General features: G+C 35.9%; 1 protein-coding gene across 3 annotated transcripts in view; it reads right to left on the bottom strand.

Moving 5' to 3' along the window:
- Positions 1 to 13,302: 13,302 nt before the first annotated feature.
- BRWD3 (bromodomain and WD repeat domain containing 3) overlaps positions 13,303 to 17,627 on the bottom strand; it is a 128,621-nt gene continuing 124,296 nt past the window's right edge. For all 3 annotated transcript variants that reach the window (XM_059050745.2, XM_067023146.1, XM_067023147.1), the window contains one exon: positions 13,303 to 17,508. In XM_059050745.2, coding sequence (XP_058906728.1) covers positions 16,754 to 17,508 — 755 coding nt within the window. In that variant the 3' untranslated portion in view covers positions 13,303 to 16,753. The remainder of the gene's footprint in view (positions 17,509 to 17,627) is intronic.

Genomic DNA, 17,627 nt, shown 5'->3' with positions numbered 1-17,627 from the left:
GTGACAAGTACTAGATGGAAAGTGTTATTCTTTAGATAAGATGGCCAGGGAAATCTTTTCTGAAGAGATATTTGAGCTGACACCTGAATGGCAAGTAGGAGACAGCCATGCAAAATATGATCCAGGCAGAGGGAATAGCAAGTGCAAAGGCCATGAGGTAGAAGAGGAAAGGTACATATATACCAGATCATGTAGGGTCTTGAAAGTCATAAGGAGTTTAGATTTTAATCTCAGTTCAACTTATATCAATACAGTTAAATCACCATGTATAATCTACTATGAAAGATTCTAAATTTTGATTCAGAATTTTATAGGAGAATTGACAGTTCCCTCATTCCTGTGTTGGAGGACAAGTCATTGGAATTAAATCCTATTATAAGTCCAATAAGTGACCTTATCTCTGTACCTTTTTTACTACAAACTTATGGCTGGACACTGCTGATGAACAGGAGGGAAAATAGGTCAGTGGTATTACTGCATTTTTGTGATGCTTTCAAGTTAAGTGTGTTGCAATAGGAGAAAACAGGGAATTTGATTTCAAATAATTTAAAAAACACTTGGTTTTATGGTTTTAGGGTTCAAGACTGAGACACTTTGGGCCAGGGAGCAGGTAGTAAACCATTTTTGAATTTAGTCATTTCCAGCTAATCCTTATTCTTTGCAACAAATGAGGTTTGGAGTTAGCTAGAGGAAATCTGGACAGTCACTGGGGTCTTGCTCTTATTATGGCCGCTCCCCTACCTTTCCACCCAAATCTGCTTTCTATACTGCTTCAGGAGAAAAGATGGAACGATAAGTGTCGGTAGGTCAAAATGTGACCTTAGAAAAGGGCCAAAATTCCTAGTAACCAGAGGAATGATGGAAGTGTGTAGGCTTTAAAGAAATGCTACTTAATCTGTTTGATGAGGCTTATTAGCATCTCACATCACCATATTACATGATGAATGAGGACCCCTCCTCCAATATTTCAAAAGGGTAGGATACAGTAGTGACCCATCTAAGAAAGCCTTGGTGTTGCTTCAGGTAATGACACTGCTGTATTCCCCAGGAAGCTAGAGATGGAAATGGCGCACACAGCTCAGTGTAGCCTCCTAGACATGAGACTAGGCCTCCATCTTGCAACTAAATGATGATAGCCTTGGGCTAATTTCCCACTCAAGTAATTTTGTTTTGGATTTGAACATGTATGAGGGTTCTAATCACTCCACATACTCACTAATATTTTTTACTATCATTATTATTATTGCCGACTTAGTAGATGGAAAGTAGTATCTCATGGTTTTGATTTGCATTTCCCCATGACTAATGATGTTGACCAACTTTTCATGTGCTTACTGGTCATTTGTTTATGTTCTTTGGAGAAATATTTATTCAAATCCTTTGCCCATTTTTTCATGGGGTTGCTTATATTTTTGTTGTTGAGGTGTAAGAGTTCTTTATGTATATTCTGGATACTAGATCCTTATCCGATATATGAGTTGCAACTATTTTCTCCCTTTCTGTGGTTTATCTTTTCACTTTCTTGATAATGTTCTTTGGAGCACAAAAATGGTTAATTTTAATGAAGTCCAATTTATTGTCCTCCCTTTGGTTGCTTGTGCTTTAGTTGTCATATCTATGAAATTATTGCCTAATCTAAGTTGACAGATATTTACACTCAGGTTTTCTTCAAAGAGTTTTATAATTTTAGTTAGGCCTTTGATCCGTTTTGAGTTAATTTTTGCATATGATGTGATATAGTGGTCTAGCTTCACTCTTGCATGTGGATATCAAGTTGTCCCAGCACTATCTGTTGAAAGGACTATTCTTACTTTGAATTGTCTTGGCACCACTGTCAAAAATCAATAGATCATAGATGTATGGTTTATTTCTGGACACTGAATTCTATTCCACTGATTTATATGTCTATCTTTATATCAGTACCACAGTCTTGCAGTTGTTTTTAGTAAGGCTTGAAATTGGGGATTGTGAGTCCTCCAACTTTGTTCTTTTCAGGATTATTTTGGCTATTCTGAGTCCCTTGCATTTTCATATGAATTTCTGAAGTTTCTGCACAAAAGTCAGTTGGGATTTTGCTAGAGATTGCATTGAATCTGTAGATCAATTTGGGTGTATTGCCATTTTAATATTATGTCTTCTAAACCATGAATACAGGGTATCTTTCCACTTATTTAGATCTTTAATTTCATTCAAAAGTATTTTGTAGTTTTCAACATACAGGTCCTATACTTATTTTGTTAAACTTATTACTAAGTATTTTATTATTTTTGATGCTGTTGTAAATGGAATTGCTTTCTCAATTTTATTTTTGGATTCTTCACTGAAGGTCTATAGAAATATAACTGTTTTTCATATTGATCATGTATCATGCAAACTTGCTGTACTCATTCATTAGTTCTAATAGTTTTTACATTCATTCTTTAAAAATTTCAACATACAGAATGATGTAATTTGCAAATGGAGATAATTTTACTTCTTCTTTCTCACTCTGGATGCCCTTTATTTTCTTGCCTAAACACCCATGTTAGGACCTCGAGGACAATGTTGAATAGAAACGGAGGAAGCAGAAATCTTGTCTTGTTCCTGATCTTAAGTGGAGAATATTCAGTATTTCTCTCTTAAGTATGATATTAACTGTGGGTTTTTCACAGATGCCCCTTATCAGGTTGAGGAAGTTCTCTTCTGTTTGCTGCAAATTTTAGTCAAAAATTGGTGTTGAATTTTATCAAATGATTTTTCTAATTCTAATGACAGGATAATGTAGTTTTCATTTTATTCTATTAGTATGGTGCATTACATTAATTAATTTTTCAAATTTTAAACTAAACTGCTTTCCTGGGATAAAGCCCACTTGATCATGGTGTATATACATTTATATATATATATATATATATTACTGGAACTTGGTTTGCTAGTATTTTTGTACCTATTGATACATGGAATATAGGTCTGTAGTTGTCTTGTGTTGTCTTTGTCAGATCTTAGTATCTGTGAAACACTGGGCTCATAGAATAAGTTGGAAAGTGTCCTTTTCACTTTTATTTTCTGTAATAGTTTTTGAAGGATTAGTGCTAATTATATTTGGTAGAATTCGCCAGTGAACCCTCTAGGACTGGGGTTTTCTTTGTGAGATGTTTTTAAATTATGAATTCAATTTAATTGTCTTAGTTCAGGCTGCTATAACAAAAATACTATAGAGTGGATAGCTTAAACAGCAAAAATGTATTTCTCACAGTTCTGGAGGCTGGAAAGTCTAAGATCAAGTTCTGGGAAATTCAGTATCTGGTGTGGGCCCTCTTCCTGGCTTGCAGCAGCCAACTTCTCATTTTATCCTCACATGGCGTATAGAGCAAGGCTCTAGTCTCTCTTCTTATAAGGACACTAATCTCACCATGGGGGCCCCATCCTCATCACCTCACCTAAACCTAATTACCTCCTAAATGCCTACCTCCTAATATCATCCCACTGGGAGTTGTGGTTTCAACACTTGAATTTCTGGGAGACAGAAACATTAAGTCCATAACACTTGTTATAGGTCTATCTGGATTTTCTATTTATTCTTAGTTTTGGTAGTTTGTGTCTTTCTAGGAATTTGTCCATTTCACGTATGTTATCTGCTTTGATGGCATGCAGTTTGTCATGGACTGAATTGTACCCTGCCCCATATGTTGAGGCTCTAACCCCTAATATGACTGTATTTGGATAGGGTCTTTAAGGAGGCAATTAATGTTAAATGAGATCATAAGCGTGGGGCTCTAATCCAATATGATTGGTGTCCTCCTAAGAAGAGGAAGAGACATGAGGGATGCATGCTCCTCCGTGTGAGGAAAGAGCAAGAAGGCTTCCTTCCGTATGTAGGCCAGAGAGAGGCCTCAGAATAAACCAGCTCTGCCAGCACTTTGTGGTCTTCTAGTCTCTGCAGCTGTGAAATTTGTTGTTTAAACCACATGGTCTGTGGTATTTTGTTATGGCAGACATAGCAGACTAATACACCATTGTTCATAGTATTCCCTAATAATCCTTTTGATTTCTTTAAGGTAGGAGGTGATGTCTTCTCTTACATGCTTGATTTTAGTAATCTGAGTCTTATTTTTTCTTAGCATAGCTAAAGGTTTGTCACTTTTGTTGATCCCTTCATAGAGTCTATTTTTTGTTTAATATTCTCTATTGTTTTTTTATTCTCTATTTCAACTCTAATATTTATCATATCCTTCCTCCTCTTTGCTTTGGGTTTAGTTGCTCTTCTTTTTCTAATTTCCTAAGGGGAAAGGTTAGGTTATTGATTTGAGAGCTTTCTTACATTTTTTAAAATTAGTTTTTGGGCACACCATGTGGCATGTGGGATCTTAGTTCCCCAACCAGGGATTGAATCCGTGCCCCCTGCATTGGGAGCACGGAGTCTTAACCACTGGACCACTAGGGAAGTCCCCCTTCCATTTTATATAGGTATTTACAACTATAAGTTTCCCTTTGAGTACTCCTTTTGCTGGTCTCATAAGTTTTGGTATGTTGTGTTTCAGTTTTACTAATATCAATGTATTTTCTAATGTCCCTTATGATTTCCTCCCTGATCTATTGGTTATTTAAGTATTGTCTGACTTCCACATAAATTTTCCAATTCCCTCCTGTTGTTTGCTTGCAATTTCATTCCACTATAGTAGGAGGACATACTTTGAATGATTTTATCCTTTTAAATTTATCAAAACTTGTCTTATGGCTTTGAATATAGTATATTCTGAAGAATATCCCATGTGCTCTTGAGAATAATGTGTATTCTGCTATTACTGGAAACTGTTTTGTGCCTGCTTCTCCCTGCAAGGCAAAATCTCTTGAGTCAGGTCATTGGAGCTGGTAGTGGAGACAAAGGCAAGCTTCCCTCTGAGTGTTCCCTACTCTAGGAGTTGAGCACTCAGTTGGGGGCAGGGACAGCAGCCTGAGATCTTCTCCTGGCATAGAACCACATCATGAGCTGGGGCAAGAGTGATCAGGGCCTCAGCCTTCTCAGCCCACACTACCAAAGCAGAACCTCCATGACATGAGAGGGGGTTGGGCAGAGAAAGGGAGCCCCCACCTGTCAACCTCATTGAGACTTAGCCTCATTAACACATAGCTGGGGGAAGGATTAGAAATGCTGATATCCTGCTCCTACCTGGTAGAAAGCCCTTAGCCTGGGATCTGGAGGGATAGGGAGCCTTTGTTCTTGGCTGTAGCAGTCTAGAGTAGTCTCTGCCTTGCTGACCTTGGATGGGGTAAGGAGAGAGCAGCCTTGGTCTTGGTTCAAATACCAAAGATTCTCACCTTTCTTGCAGAATTTTCATAGATTTTCTTGAACAGACTTTTTTTTTTTTTCTATTTGCCATTTGTCTTTACATTTCCAGAGGTTTTCACCAGTTCCACTGAGAAGGGTGTCAGAAGAGCTCCTCCCATTGTCAGACTAGAAGTTAATCTTTCTAATTCCTTTTTTACACTTAAATTGCATTCTGCAAGCCTTCCTTTATGAAAATTGAAACATCTGAAAGCAGTTCAGATAGGATAGTTGTCTTCAAATGAATAACTTTAATCCGTAGAGTATAAGGCTTATCAAGATCCTAAGAAAATCAAGACTCCAATGAAAGTATGTTTTGGAGATTAGGAAGATGCATAAATGATATGCAAAAGATTAAGAGAATAAAATCATAAGGACTTTAGAAATCATTTAGTGATCAACTTCAGCCTTGTATAGCTAAAGACAACAGAAACCAAGGAAGAAAAGGGAATTGGCCAAAGCCACTCAGTAAGTCTCTGACAGATCTAAGGCTAAAACTAGACCAATGGGAAGTGGCAAGTGTAATAATAGTTAAGTATACAGACTTTGGAAAATGATCTGAGGGTAAATTCTGCCATTTATTAGCAGCGTGATCTTGGGCAAGTTGTTTGCTTTTCTACACACCAGTTTCCTCATCTGCAAAATAGGGCTAATAATACCTTCCTAATAGCACTGAGCTCTCACGAAATCTAACTATTATTACTAATACCATCAATTCTGACATTAAAATCCCACCATCACAATCCCTTTATAGCCCATTCCCTCAAAAAAACCCAAAATCACATGAGACTTCCCCTAACCTGTTTCTGAGGCTGCTGTGCTTGAAGGCATCAACACCCAAATCCTGAACACTAGAGGATTTCATTCCTCATTAACCCTCCAAACCCCATTCCTCCGTCTCCTCTAGTTAAAATGGATCTTAGAGAGGTATCAAAGTTTCCCCTTAGCTTTCCTTTCTCCCCTTACCCTCCACCATAACCAGAGTATCTGACTCTAGAGTCAGACTCCTTCCATCAAAACACAGGTGAAGCATACAGGCCAGGCCACAGAATAGTGTATAACCACAGCACAAGGCCCCAAGCCAGATTTCTAGGTTATATTCTCCTAATATAAGCAAAGATTACTGTAGGTATAATCAGTTAGCCAAACCTGACTTTCTCTACCTAGATAGAAAAATAAATTCTCCTATTTTGAAGCCAAAAATAAAGCAGAATTGACTTACTAGAAATTAGGCAACAAGCCCAGAGAAAACTAATATTCTCTATTTTCAACTCCCTTGCTGTTTGATTTTTACAGCAATCTTTGTTGACAGAGGAAATCAACAGTCAATCTGTTAAAAAGCAACATTTCTCTTCCTTGGATGACAATGAGTGGAAAGTGGTTAGAAGAGAAAATGTGGCATTGTGAAATATGAATCAGACCAATGTAAATGCCATGAACCAAATGCAACTTGGGCTGTCCTAATGGCTTTTCAAAACCCATTGAAAAATCCCATTAATTAAGAATAAAGAGGGGAGCTCTACCATGTAACAAAGGACATTAGTTCTGAGTTAAATTACTTGAAGTTTTTCCCCTAATAACCACATAAACTGTAACAGAATTGTTATAAAAATAAATAAAAATTGTTATAAAATTCAAGTTAGCAGGGGTTCAAATTCAATTTGACTATATTTATATGGCTACTTGAATCCCACCAAATGCCATCCCTGCCCCAAAGTCTTACCTAGGAAAAAATCCAAATCATTAAAATGATACCAAAGAAGGATTGGTATATGAAAGATAGGTTAGTAAATGCTTTCTTTTTGAAACACTCTATTTTCCCTAGATATTTTGGATTTAGGGAATTTTTTAAAAATGAGGGTGCAAGGGAAGAGTGGCAAATTAAATGAGTAAACTCAGAAGTAATTCAAGGAATGTAAAAAAAACAGACAAAAACCCCAAAACAAAAACCCTAAACTAAATTAAAACCATGGCTTAAACCAGGAATCTTGCTATATTCTCTGAGAACTGTACTTAAAAACCATTTGAATTCAGAAGGGAAAAATAGTTCTAGGTTTTGCAGCTGGCAAGAGCACACAGTGTGTAAGGTAGCAGTAACTGATAAATTTTGTATCATGCACTGTAAAGGACAGTTGTGTACATTATTAGCAGAATTAATCCTCAAAATAAGATATAAGTAGGGCTTCCCTGGTGGCACAGTGGTTGAGAGTCTGCCTGCCGATGCAGGGGACATGGGTTGTGCCCCGGTCCGGGAAGATCCCACATGCCATGGAGCGGCTAGGCCCGTGAGCCCTGGCCATTGAGCCTGCGTGTCCAGAGCCTGTGCTCCACAATGGGAGAGGCCACAACAGTGAGAGGCCCACGTACCAAAAAAAAAAAAAAAAAAGATATAAGTAAATTCGCTACATTTTTCTTGGATATTTATCTTTGTGTAATTATGCATAAGACATGTACTTTAAGAGTTCCATTCTGGGCTTCCCTGGTGGTGCAGTGGTTGAGAATCTGCCTGCTAATGCAGGGGGACACAGGTTTGACCCCTGGTCTGGGAGGATCCCACATACCGCGGAGCAACTAGGCCCATGAGCCACAACTACTGAGCCTGCATGTCTGGAGCCTGTGCTCCACAACAAGAGAGGCTGCAATAGTGAGAGGCCCATGCACCACAATGAAGAGTGGCCCCCGCTTGCCACAACTGGAGAGGGCCCTCGCGCAGAAACGAAGACCCAACACAGTCAAAAATAAATAAATACATAAGAGTTCCATTCATTTTTCTACTTACAAATCTGATATCTTTAAAACTTTTATTTCCTAACTAACCACCTCCAAAAAGTACTAAGAGGCATAAAGACCCACATCATAATGTCCTCTTTATTAAATGATCTTAGATATAAGCAAAAAGAAATGTGATCTTCAAAGTACTTATTGCATGATTTTGGAGTCTTCTTTTCATGGACAATGGAAAAAAGGAAAATGGAACCAAATATCACCCCATTAATAAGATAGAAAAGCTAAGACTAGAAACCTGGAAGCAGATATTCTGGATGAATGAAGGCTTTTCTATTTACTAGCCATGTTACGTTTGGCAAATTACTAGATTTCACTGAAACTCATTTTTTCTGATCTGAAAAATAGAATTGACTGATAGTGTCATTCTGGTGCTTGAGAATATATTTGAAGATGAAATTTGTAAACTGCAAAGCTCTTTAAAAAAATCACAGTGCTTGGCACATAACTAGTACTCAGTAAATGTTGAAATTAATTAATAAATGTTGACTGAATTAATAAAATGAACAAATAAATCTGAGAAGGAATAGACTAGTCTTCCTTTAGCCACCTTTTATCATTGATATAAAGAATATAGGCTACAAATTCCTGGTGGTAAATATCTTCTTCTATGAAGGAGATCCCTGTATGTATCTGTAAAAAGAATGTAACTCATTATCTCAGATTGTTCTCTGGAAATTTCTGCTTGAATAATTATAAGCAAAGCAATAAAAGATTAATATTTTGACAGTATTGAAAACTTATTGTATTCACCGGTCATATTTTTGAGGCAACTGGAGAGTAAAAATATATCTACCATATACTTGAACTACTATTTTGCCTTAATAACTATTTTTCTGTATCATGATAACTACTCAACACAATTACAACAAAAATGAACAGCAACCTTCAAAACTGAAAGGCAATGTGACTATGATTAAGCAAATGATATGTTCTGCTCCATAGGACCACACTAGACAAAATTAACACTTATGTTATTGTATACAAGGTTTGCTATAATTTGTAAATTAAAGTTTAAGAAATAGAAACAATTCAGAACCACCAGTATTTCATTATTAATGTTTCAGATGAACAATACCCATCATAACAAAAAATCCCCTAAAAAATGAGCTATTTATAATTTGGGCTGAAAATTTCATTTTAACATGATATTCTAAGCTTTTTTTTTTTTTTTTGGTGGCACGTGGGCCTCTCTGTTGTGGGCTCTCCCATTGTGGAGCACAGGCTCAGCGGCCATGGCTCACAGGCCCAGCTGCTCCACGGCATGTGGGATCCTCCCAGACTGGGGCACGAACCCGTGTCCCCTGCATCGGCTGGCAGACTCTCAACCACTGCGCCACCAGGGAAGCCCCTCTAAGCTTTTTTAAAAAGAAAAAAAAAGAATCACCTTCAGACAGTTTTACTGCCTTAAATTACTTGACAGAATAAACAAAATTCCAAATATAAGTTAACACGTTGCTACACAAACACTACTTAGAACTGTAGCATGACAAAAATCAATCACAAAAAATTCCTAAAAATGAATAAATCCCACCAAGTAATACTAGTAACTTAAATCAAGCAATTTAAAATGTTTTGGTTTCTTCAAATATTTACTATAAAACTTATTCTCTGAAGAGAATCATAAAGATGCTGAGCAGGTAATCTGACTGTACAAAATTTACAAATTAATGAAAGGATACTAGCTTCAGAGAGTTGGTTTTTTTTTTTTTTTTTTTTTTTTTCGGTATGCGGGCCTCTCACTGTTGTGGCCTCTCCCGTTGCGGAGCACAGGCTCCGGACGCACAGGCTCAGCGGCCATGGCTCACGGGCTTAGTTGCTCCGCGGCATGTGGGATCTTCCCGGACCAGGGCACGAACCCGTGTCTCCTGCATCGGCAGGCGGATTCTCAACCACTGCGCCACCAGGGAAGCCCCCAGAGAGTTGTTTTTAAAAGTTCTCCAATGTCAAATTAAGATTTAATTTGTTAATAATTAATAACAGAATTATCTCTTAGATGTTTGTAATCGACAGATAAGAGGTAACTTTATTAAGGCAATTGCCACAGCTTGGTAAAGGAAAAACATACTAAAGTTACCAAGAAAGGAAAGAAGAAAAAATGTTTCTTCAAAACTTCAAGAAAACACTGACACCATAAAAAGTTCATTTCATTTAACGTTGTATTTGGTTTACCAGCAATCTGTAGCATTAAAAAAATCATTTAATTATTTATATAAAAGACCTAAGGAAGCAACTTAGGTGCACAGGCTTAAATATCCAAAGAAAACCAACTCACAGCCTCAATATATTGGTTTCAATTTATTTTGTGCATTTTTGGAAAGTAGCTTTAAATTGTCAGGGGCATATAACTGAGGAAGGGGGTAGAGAGGGTAGAGAGCACTCTGTCCTTGACCTTCCCAACTAGAAAGAAAAATGGATCTTCTTCTGAATACTGCTGTAATATTTTGTTATAGAAATTCTTTACTTTTTCTATCTTAAAAAAACTTTCAGGTGAAGTCAGAAAACATCAGAGCCTGCTAATTAATAATTTTTAATGTACACTTTTATATCTTTTTTTTTTTTTTTTTTTTTTTTTTTGCGGTACGCGGGCCTGTCACTGCTGTGGCCTCTCCCGTTGCGCAGCACAGGCTCCGGATGCGCAGGCTCAGCGACCATGGCTCATGGGCCCAGCCGCTCTGCGGCACGTGGGATCCTCCCGGACCGGGGCATGAACCTGCGTCCCCCGCCTCCGTAGGCGGACTCCCAACCACTGCGCCACCAGGGAAGCCCACTTTTATATCTTTAAAGAGGGCTATCTTTAACCAATCAAGCAACTATACACAAATACCAAACAATGCATCTCCATTTAAATCTCCAAATATTGCAAAAATGTGGACTACTTTCATAGCCATAGGATATGATGCCAGAAGGCAAAGGTGATAATTTTGCTAAATACCTTACTTCTTAATTCTAAATACACAAAACAGACAGTATATGTATGAAACATACAGTTGGGTCTTTAGCCAGCTTACTTACCTTGAACCAAATGGAGTTCTGACCACTGGGAAGAAAATTCTCAGCAACCATTTAGTTGCATAAGTGGGATGTTCTTGTTAGGGCCTTCAGTTCCTGGCTTAAAAGTTATCTCTCACCTTAGTTCTCTACCTTCTTCATTTACATTGAATTAAAGCACCATTAATAATATAATTAAGCCTCTGTGGGCAATTTTACTATAAATAAGAATGCCAGAGATTCATAGCTCAGCTGTTAAAACTTATAAGCTATAACCACATTAGAAATCTATTCATTTCAAACAGCTCTCTCTACAAAACAAAATGTTCAATAAAGCTTTGAAGGCTGTTTTTTTAATGCACCAAGCAACCCACATTTAAAATGCTAACATATTTTTACCTAAAAGTGACCCAAAGAATATCTGCAATAACTAGGGAAAAACAAAAACACCTTAATTTTTTTGATAGGAGGAAGAGCCCTAGTTTCTCTAATTAAAATAATAACAATAATAGAATATTATATGACAAAAGACAAGAAAGGCCTAAGAGTTACATGTTACAGTCTCTGAAGCTGGATAATGGAAAGGTAACTCCATATTTCTTTCTTTTTGTTAATTTATCTCCAGTACCTGAGTTGAGGCACAAAGCAGCAAGAGTGCAATTGATTCCAAACAACTTGGAATTTTATTGTAAACATCCCATAAAGAATGGCAACAAATTAGTTCAGTTTCTTTTCTTTGAAGATAATTGCTTATAATGACTAATAACTGCCAAACAAAACATATTTTATAAACCAAGCCAGTTTAGTTTACCTTTCTTTACTGAATTTTAGTTTAATGGACATTTTGTCCATATACAATATCACATCAACTATTAACTGAATGATTTTCCACCTTAAAATTTATGGATACTAAGAACAAACATAAAGTACAGTTTTGTTAATACTTTGTAAGGGATTACAAAAGACAAGGATGATAAGTTACAGGACAAAGAAATAAATTACTGATTGCCATCACCACAGTATTGTTTAAAGAATTAACATTTGTAGTACTGCCTAATGTGTATCTGGTGATATATGTAAAAAGACATTTCCCAACTGTGTTTCTAAATATTTTTGTATGTGATTTTAAAAGTCAATTACCAATGGCGATTTTAATACGTATCAATAGTTTTATTTTTTAGAAAATACTTACAATGCTTTTATGTCAAAGTCTCATATTCTAAATTTAATTAAGATAGGTATAAGAATAACAAATGGGCATACATATAAATAAACAAACACACCTTAACTCTAAACTGCAGGGCCTTTCTACTGTACTTCTTCCATCAATGAATCATAAATTGCCAGTCTTGTTGAAATTTGCTAAATTAGGTGCACTCTTCATTGCAGAAAGAGAAATGAGGATAAAAGCAAGCAGGAGAGAAATGATGGAAAAGGAAATAATCAAGGATAAGACTATATAAGAAATAAATGTCAAAAAAATTTGAGGGCAATCCATATTATACAAAATATAGCACCATGAAAATAATTTAACCTCATAATTAGAATTTAATCAAAACTTGTTAAATTTGGTAAATTAAACTTGGTAAAGAAGCTACTGAGAGGTGAAAAGCAAAAAACCATGAAAATATTTTCACACTATTTTTTAAAATAAGCCTTAAAAGCCATGTTAGCATATTATATTTTCAATATAACTTTCATAAACCCTCATGTAACACAAAGATGTTGAGGATGGAGTTAACATTTAAAACAATGAACTTTAAATGTTGAAAATTCCATTCCTTCCCCCAGAAGTAAACTATTTATTTCAGAACTTGAAATGTTGGTAATTATTTAAAAGGCTGGATATCAAAGTATACTGAAAATTATACAGGATGTAAGGCTTTTTGTGGATGTGAAATTTCCAGATTAAAAAAAAGAAAATTCCAACTTTAAAGATAAATACCAGTTGGTAAATGTGCATAAAATAATTCTCGAGATATATGAGCAATAAGGTGTTTAATTTTATCACTACCACAACATACAAATTTTGAAAAATGCTCAAAAAAGTTTTTATCAAAAAGCTAGAAGTAGCATTCACATCTCTCTCTTTTAATCATTCTGTTATTGTCTGATGACAACCTAGGATTACAACAAAAACAACAACAAAGATAAATGACTCAAATTTACTTCAAAGTACTGGAAGGCTGAGTTAGGTATCTGAGCACACAGTTGTGCAGAATAAGATTTATTAATTTTACTCAGTTTCTTAGCCTCTGGGTGAAACAAAGTGCTGTATGGAAGAATTCCAGCACAAGCCTGATCTCTGGGAAGGGAAACAGACACAGAAACACATGAAAGAAGGGCAAATTAGATTAAAAATAATAGGACACATGTACACGACAAAACCTAGATTGTTTATCTAGAAGGCATAATGATATGGATGATCAAGCAGTATATATACAGGCTAAGCGCTTTACAACAGAGGCAATAAATTGGTAAGACAGTGAAAACAGCTGTCTTCCATACAAACTTTTTTTTATTGTCTGAGATAAAGCGTGTCAAGTTGGGGAAAAAAAATCTACATATAGACCTACGTGTGTGTGTGTGTGTGTGTGTGTGCACGCGAGCATGAGCGCACACGTGCACACACACAAACGTATCTAGTCATTACATTAATAGGCTAGTGAATGTTTTGGAGAGCATCCTATTGCTGGAAGAGATACACACAGCAAGCCATAGAAGAAACACACAATTCTGTTTTCATAAACAGATACACATGCTAGGATCTTAAAGCTGGGAATTAAAACATTATTAGCATTCATGAGAAATATTACAATTCAATGACTGTTAATATTTAGCATAGGAATAGGCTTGTACATGTATATGGTCTCATGGGCCTAAATGTAACTTTTTTTCTTAGCAATTCATTTAAGATTTAGACTTTTCTTCAAAATTCTTAGCTCATTTCCTACTTGCTTTGCTATGGCTAAACCCAGATCTTATTTAGGTTTTAAGGACCTCTAAAAAATTAAAGTGATAAAATATCAATGCGATATAAATTACAACACATTCACAGGAGGTGGTATTACAAAAAAAAGCAAAGTATAAATGGGGGGGAGGGAGTCCAGATATAAAAGTAAAAATACTGTCTTCCAAACCTTTATTTTCACACTTATTAAAATAATTTGCATGCAAACAGAAAACAATCTGTTTGTTTTGTAATAAATGATAACTATGCTCTTCTAACATACCCTGGTGACTAACTTTAAATCCTAATAACTGAAATCAATATTACAGCAAAATGCTGTTCACTAGTATTTTCACAGTATCTCACTACATATAAAATATGCTTAAAAATGTCTTCAGCCTTATTATTCTAATTATCTAAACCTAGAAAATCTTGACGTTTGGGAAATAAATGTGCCGTTTTTATTTTTCAAAATAAATTATAAATAAAGCTTGAGATATCTAAATCACACAAATGGCAATTCTTCTACATTTCAAGAGGTCGGCTCTTCATAGAAGAATGTCAAAAATTTTTTTTCACACTAAAACGATACACATGATACACATTTGAGTATATCCATGAATTTAAGTAACTATGTTACTTTGAATAGGGTAGGCCAAAGTGTTATCGATTCCAGGAAAACACAGGCACAAATTTAGTCTAAATGTCTAAGATATGAATAACTAAAATAGTACATTTTAGCAAAAATCAAATGTAGAGTTTTAAACATAAATGTTTTTGAATCTATATTATGGTTAAAAGTGGCAGCTGAGTTACAACCAGAAGTAATTTTGGTTTAGTGAAAAGTAGACTACAACAACAAAAAAATCAGCTTGATCTACTGTCCAGTAACAGAAGTTAGTTCCATTAATAATTCACAATACTTTCTTAAAGCCTGAACATCATTTCTACTGCAAGTGAAAACTGCTTAAAGATGTTAGTCGGAGAATAACCCCCACCCAACCCAACCAAAAAAGCAAAGTTATGTGTGTACTCCTTCCTCTGCACGTAAAGATTTTCAGATGCATGAAATGATTGAAAGCATGAGACATACATTAGCTTAGGAAATATCTTGGGATTACTAAGCATACATTAAACATTTCTTTTATCCCACAAGTCTGATCTATGAGCAACAAATCGGTTGCTACAAAAACAGAGATCAATATTATCCTTCTCACCTCAAAAATCTAAGAATCTAATGAATTAGCGAATTTGCAATCTCTCAAATTTGAGGAGTAAAATTGATCTCTTATGGAACCATGTGCACTCTACTGCTGTAAACAAGACCATACGGTTTAAAGTTTTTTTAATCTATAAAATAATGACTCAAAATATCAGTGTGCAGTGCAACCAGGTTCTATTCTGAAACATTATCACAGAAGAACCCTTTGGAATGGTATGAGCAGAACCCTATTAAAGTTGATTCAAAATATTAGCTAGCCAAAACATTCCAACTCAAACTAGGTGCTGTATTACATTTTAAAATTCAAAACTAGTCACTCACAGCTGTTAAATAGTAAGTGGTAGCAGAGATATATAAGTAGTAGATCAAGTCTACTTATACAAATATGTTCTAAGAAAAGCCTAATAAGGTAGAGCATACTAAAGAAAGTTTGTTAATTACAACTATTAATTTGAGAGCCAATACAATTATTAACAACCTCTCAGCTTATAACTTATGAGTATTCATTCCTACCAAGCTTGTTCTATTTCTCCTTAGTAATGAATAACAGCATCTATTTTTCTTAACGTTTCCAGTAGTTGTAGTTAATAGAGGTAGCTGAGCTACTATTAAGTTATTCTTTGTGGATGAGGATTTTTCAAATGTTTAAGTTATTTTTTAAGCTACACAAGTTCTATTAATGCAATAAAATATAATAGGAAAAAGAAAATGGATGCAAGAAACTTTTGCATTTGGCACCTTGTCTAGATTGATACCTCAAGTATTATTTTTTTAATAAAGTTAATGCACACATCAGGACACACCACAAAGATTTGCTACATATTTACAAGGCACCAACCCTTTCTCACCTTTAACATGAATTAAGCAAATCAATGAAAAGCATATTAAGAACCCCCCACCCCCCAAAAAAAACTGTAGTATAAATATATACTTCAGTTCAGTACAATTCATGAAAGTTTGGCCTGGGAAGAGTAAAATAATCCAGATCGTTCTTACAATATAGAAACTGTAAACATTTAATAGCTGCCTTTAGGATTGGTGTATTGTGCAAAAGTTATTATTACTGGTACAGGAATCAAAATGGCAAAAACAAACTATATAAAACTCTGTAAGAAGGTGCTATACTTCTGTGATACAAAAGCAAAAGAGGGATATTCCATTGAGATAAAAATGTCATGCTACTCTTAAGAAGCTGAATGCTCCCTTCATGTAGTAAATCTGTAGTGTGTCTGTGGTGTGTGTGTGTGTGTGTGTGTGTGTGTGTGTGTGTGTGTGTGTGTGTAGAATTTTTTAAAATTTAAGGCCTAATGAGTAAGGCTTGTTTGAACAAATGAAGTGTGGAGATCAAAAGTCTTGAAACAAATGTATACTGGCATAATGGAAAAGCACCAATGTGAAAGGAAGCAGAAGTCCCCACACAACTTGCTTTGTAGATTTCCTGGTAAATTCCCTGCAGTAGAAGGCCATTAAATTTTTAAAATTATTCTAAATTTATTAACTGTTAATAATTCCATCCCATGAGATGGCTAACCCTGGCTTTTTCTGTCATTTTACGGACTCTGCCTGATCTGGATGTACCAAGATTTAGAGGATCTTCAGTGGACACAAAATTGTCATTATCAGAATCATCATTATATAAAACAGTCCTCCTGCCTTGGTTTCTTGTTTTAATTCGAGGCAGTCTACTGAAACGTCCTGAAAACATAGTATCAAATTCATCATCTGCAATACGTGCACGTTTGGCTCTGGTGGCTCCTCTAGAAGCACCTCTTCCTCCTCTCCCTCTCCCTCTCCCTCTCGTGCCACCTCCACCTCTTCCTCGACTGCCTCGTCCCCTGCCTCCTCTTCCTCTGCCTCCTCTACTCCATCTACCCCATCTGCCCCATCTGCCTCTTCCTCCCGTGCCTCTCGTCTTCCAGTTTCTTTTTCCATTGGCATATTGCTTTCTGAGTTTTCTTTTAGGCCTAGTTTGTATGAATTTGCTATAGTCATGGTCTCCATCTACGTAATCTTGATCTGTTCTGGAAGTTGATTCAGAGTCAGAATCAGAACCACAGGTACTTTCAGAACTTAAACTGGATCCTAACTCTCCACTCTCTGAGGAAGATAAATGTGATTTCTCTTTTGTTTCTTTTTTCTCTTTCTCTTCTCTTCCCACGCTCTCATCTTCTTCTGATGCACTAAGCAGTTTTCTCTTGATTCCTGCCCGGGGATCTCGGCCATCACCATTTGTAAGAGGTCCATCAAGGAAGTGATCTAAATCAAGATGAATATTTTTTTAAAGTTAAGCTTTGACATTGATAAGATGGTTATTTAGGTTCAAAAGTAAAATAAAAAGTATATCAAAATATATTTGGTGCCCAAAGATAGATGGG

This window comes from Kogia breviceps, chromosome X, assembly GCF_026419965.1.
Source record: "Kogia breviceps isolate mKogBre1 chromosome X, mKogBre1 haplotype 1, whole genome shotgun sequence".
NCBI lineage: Eukaryota > Metazoa > Chordata > Mammalia > Artiodactyla > Physeteridae > Kogia > Kogia breviceps.
This window is presented reverse-complemented; position numbering and strand designations above follow the sequence as displayed.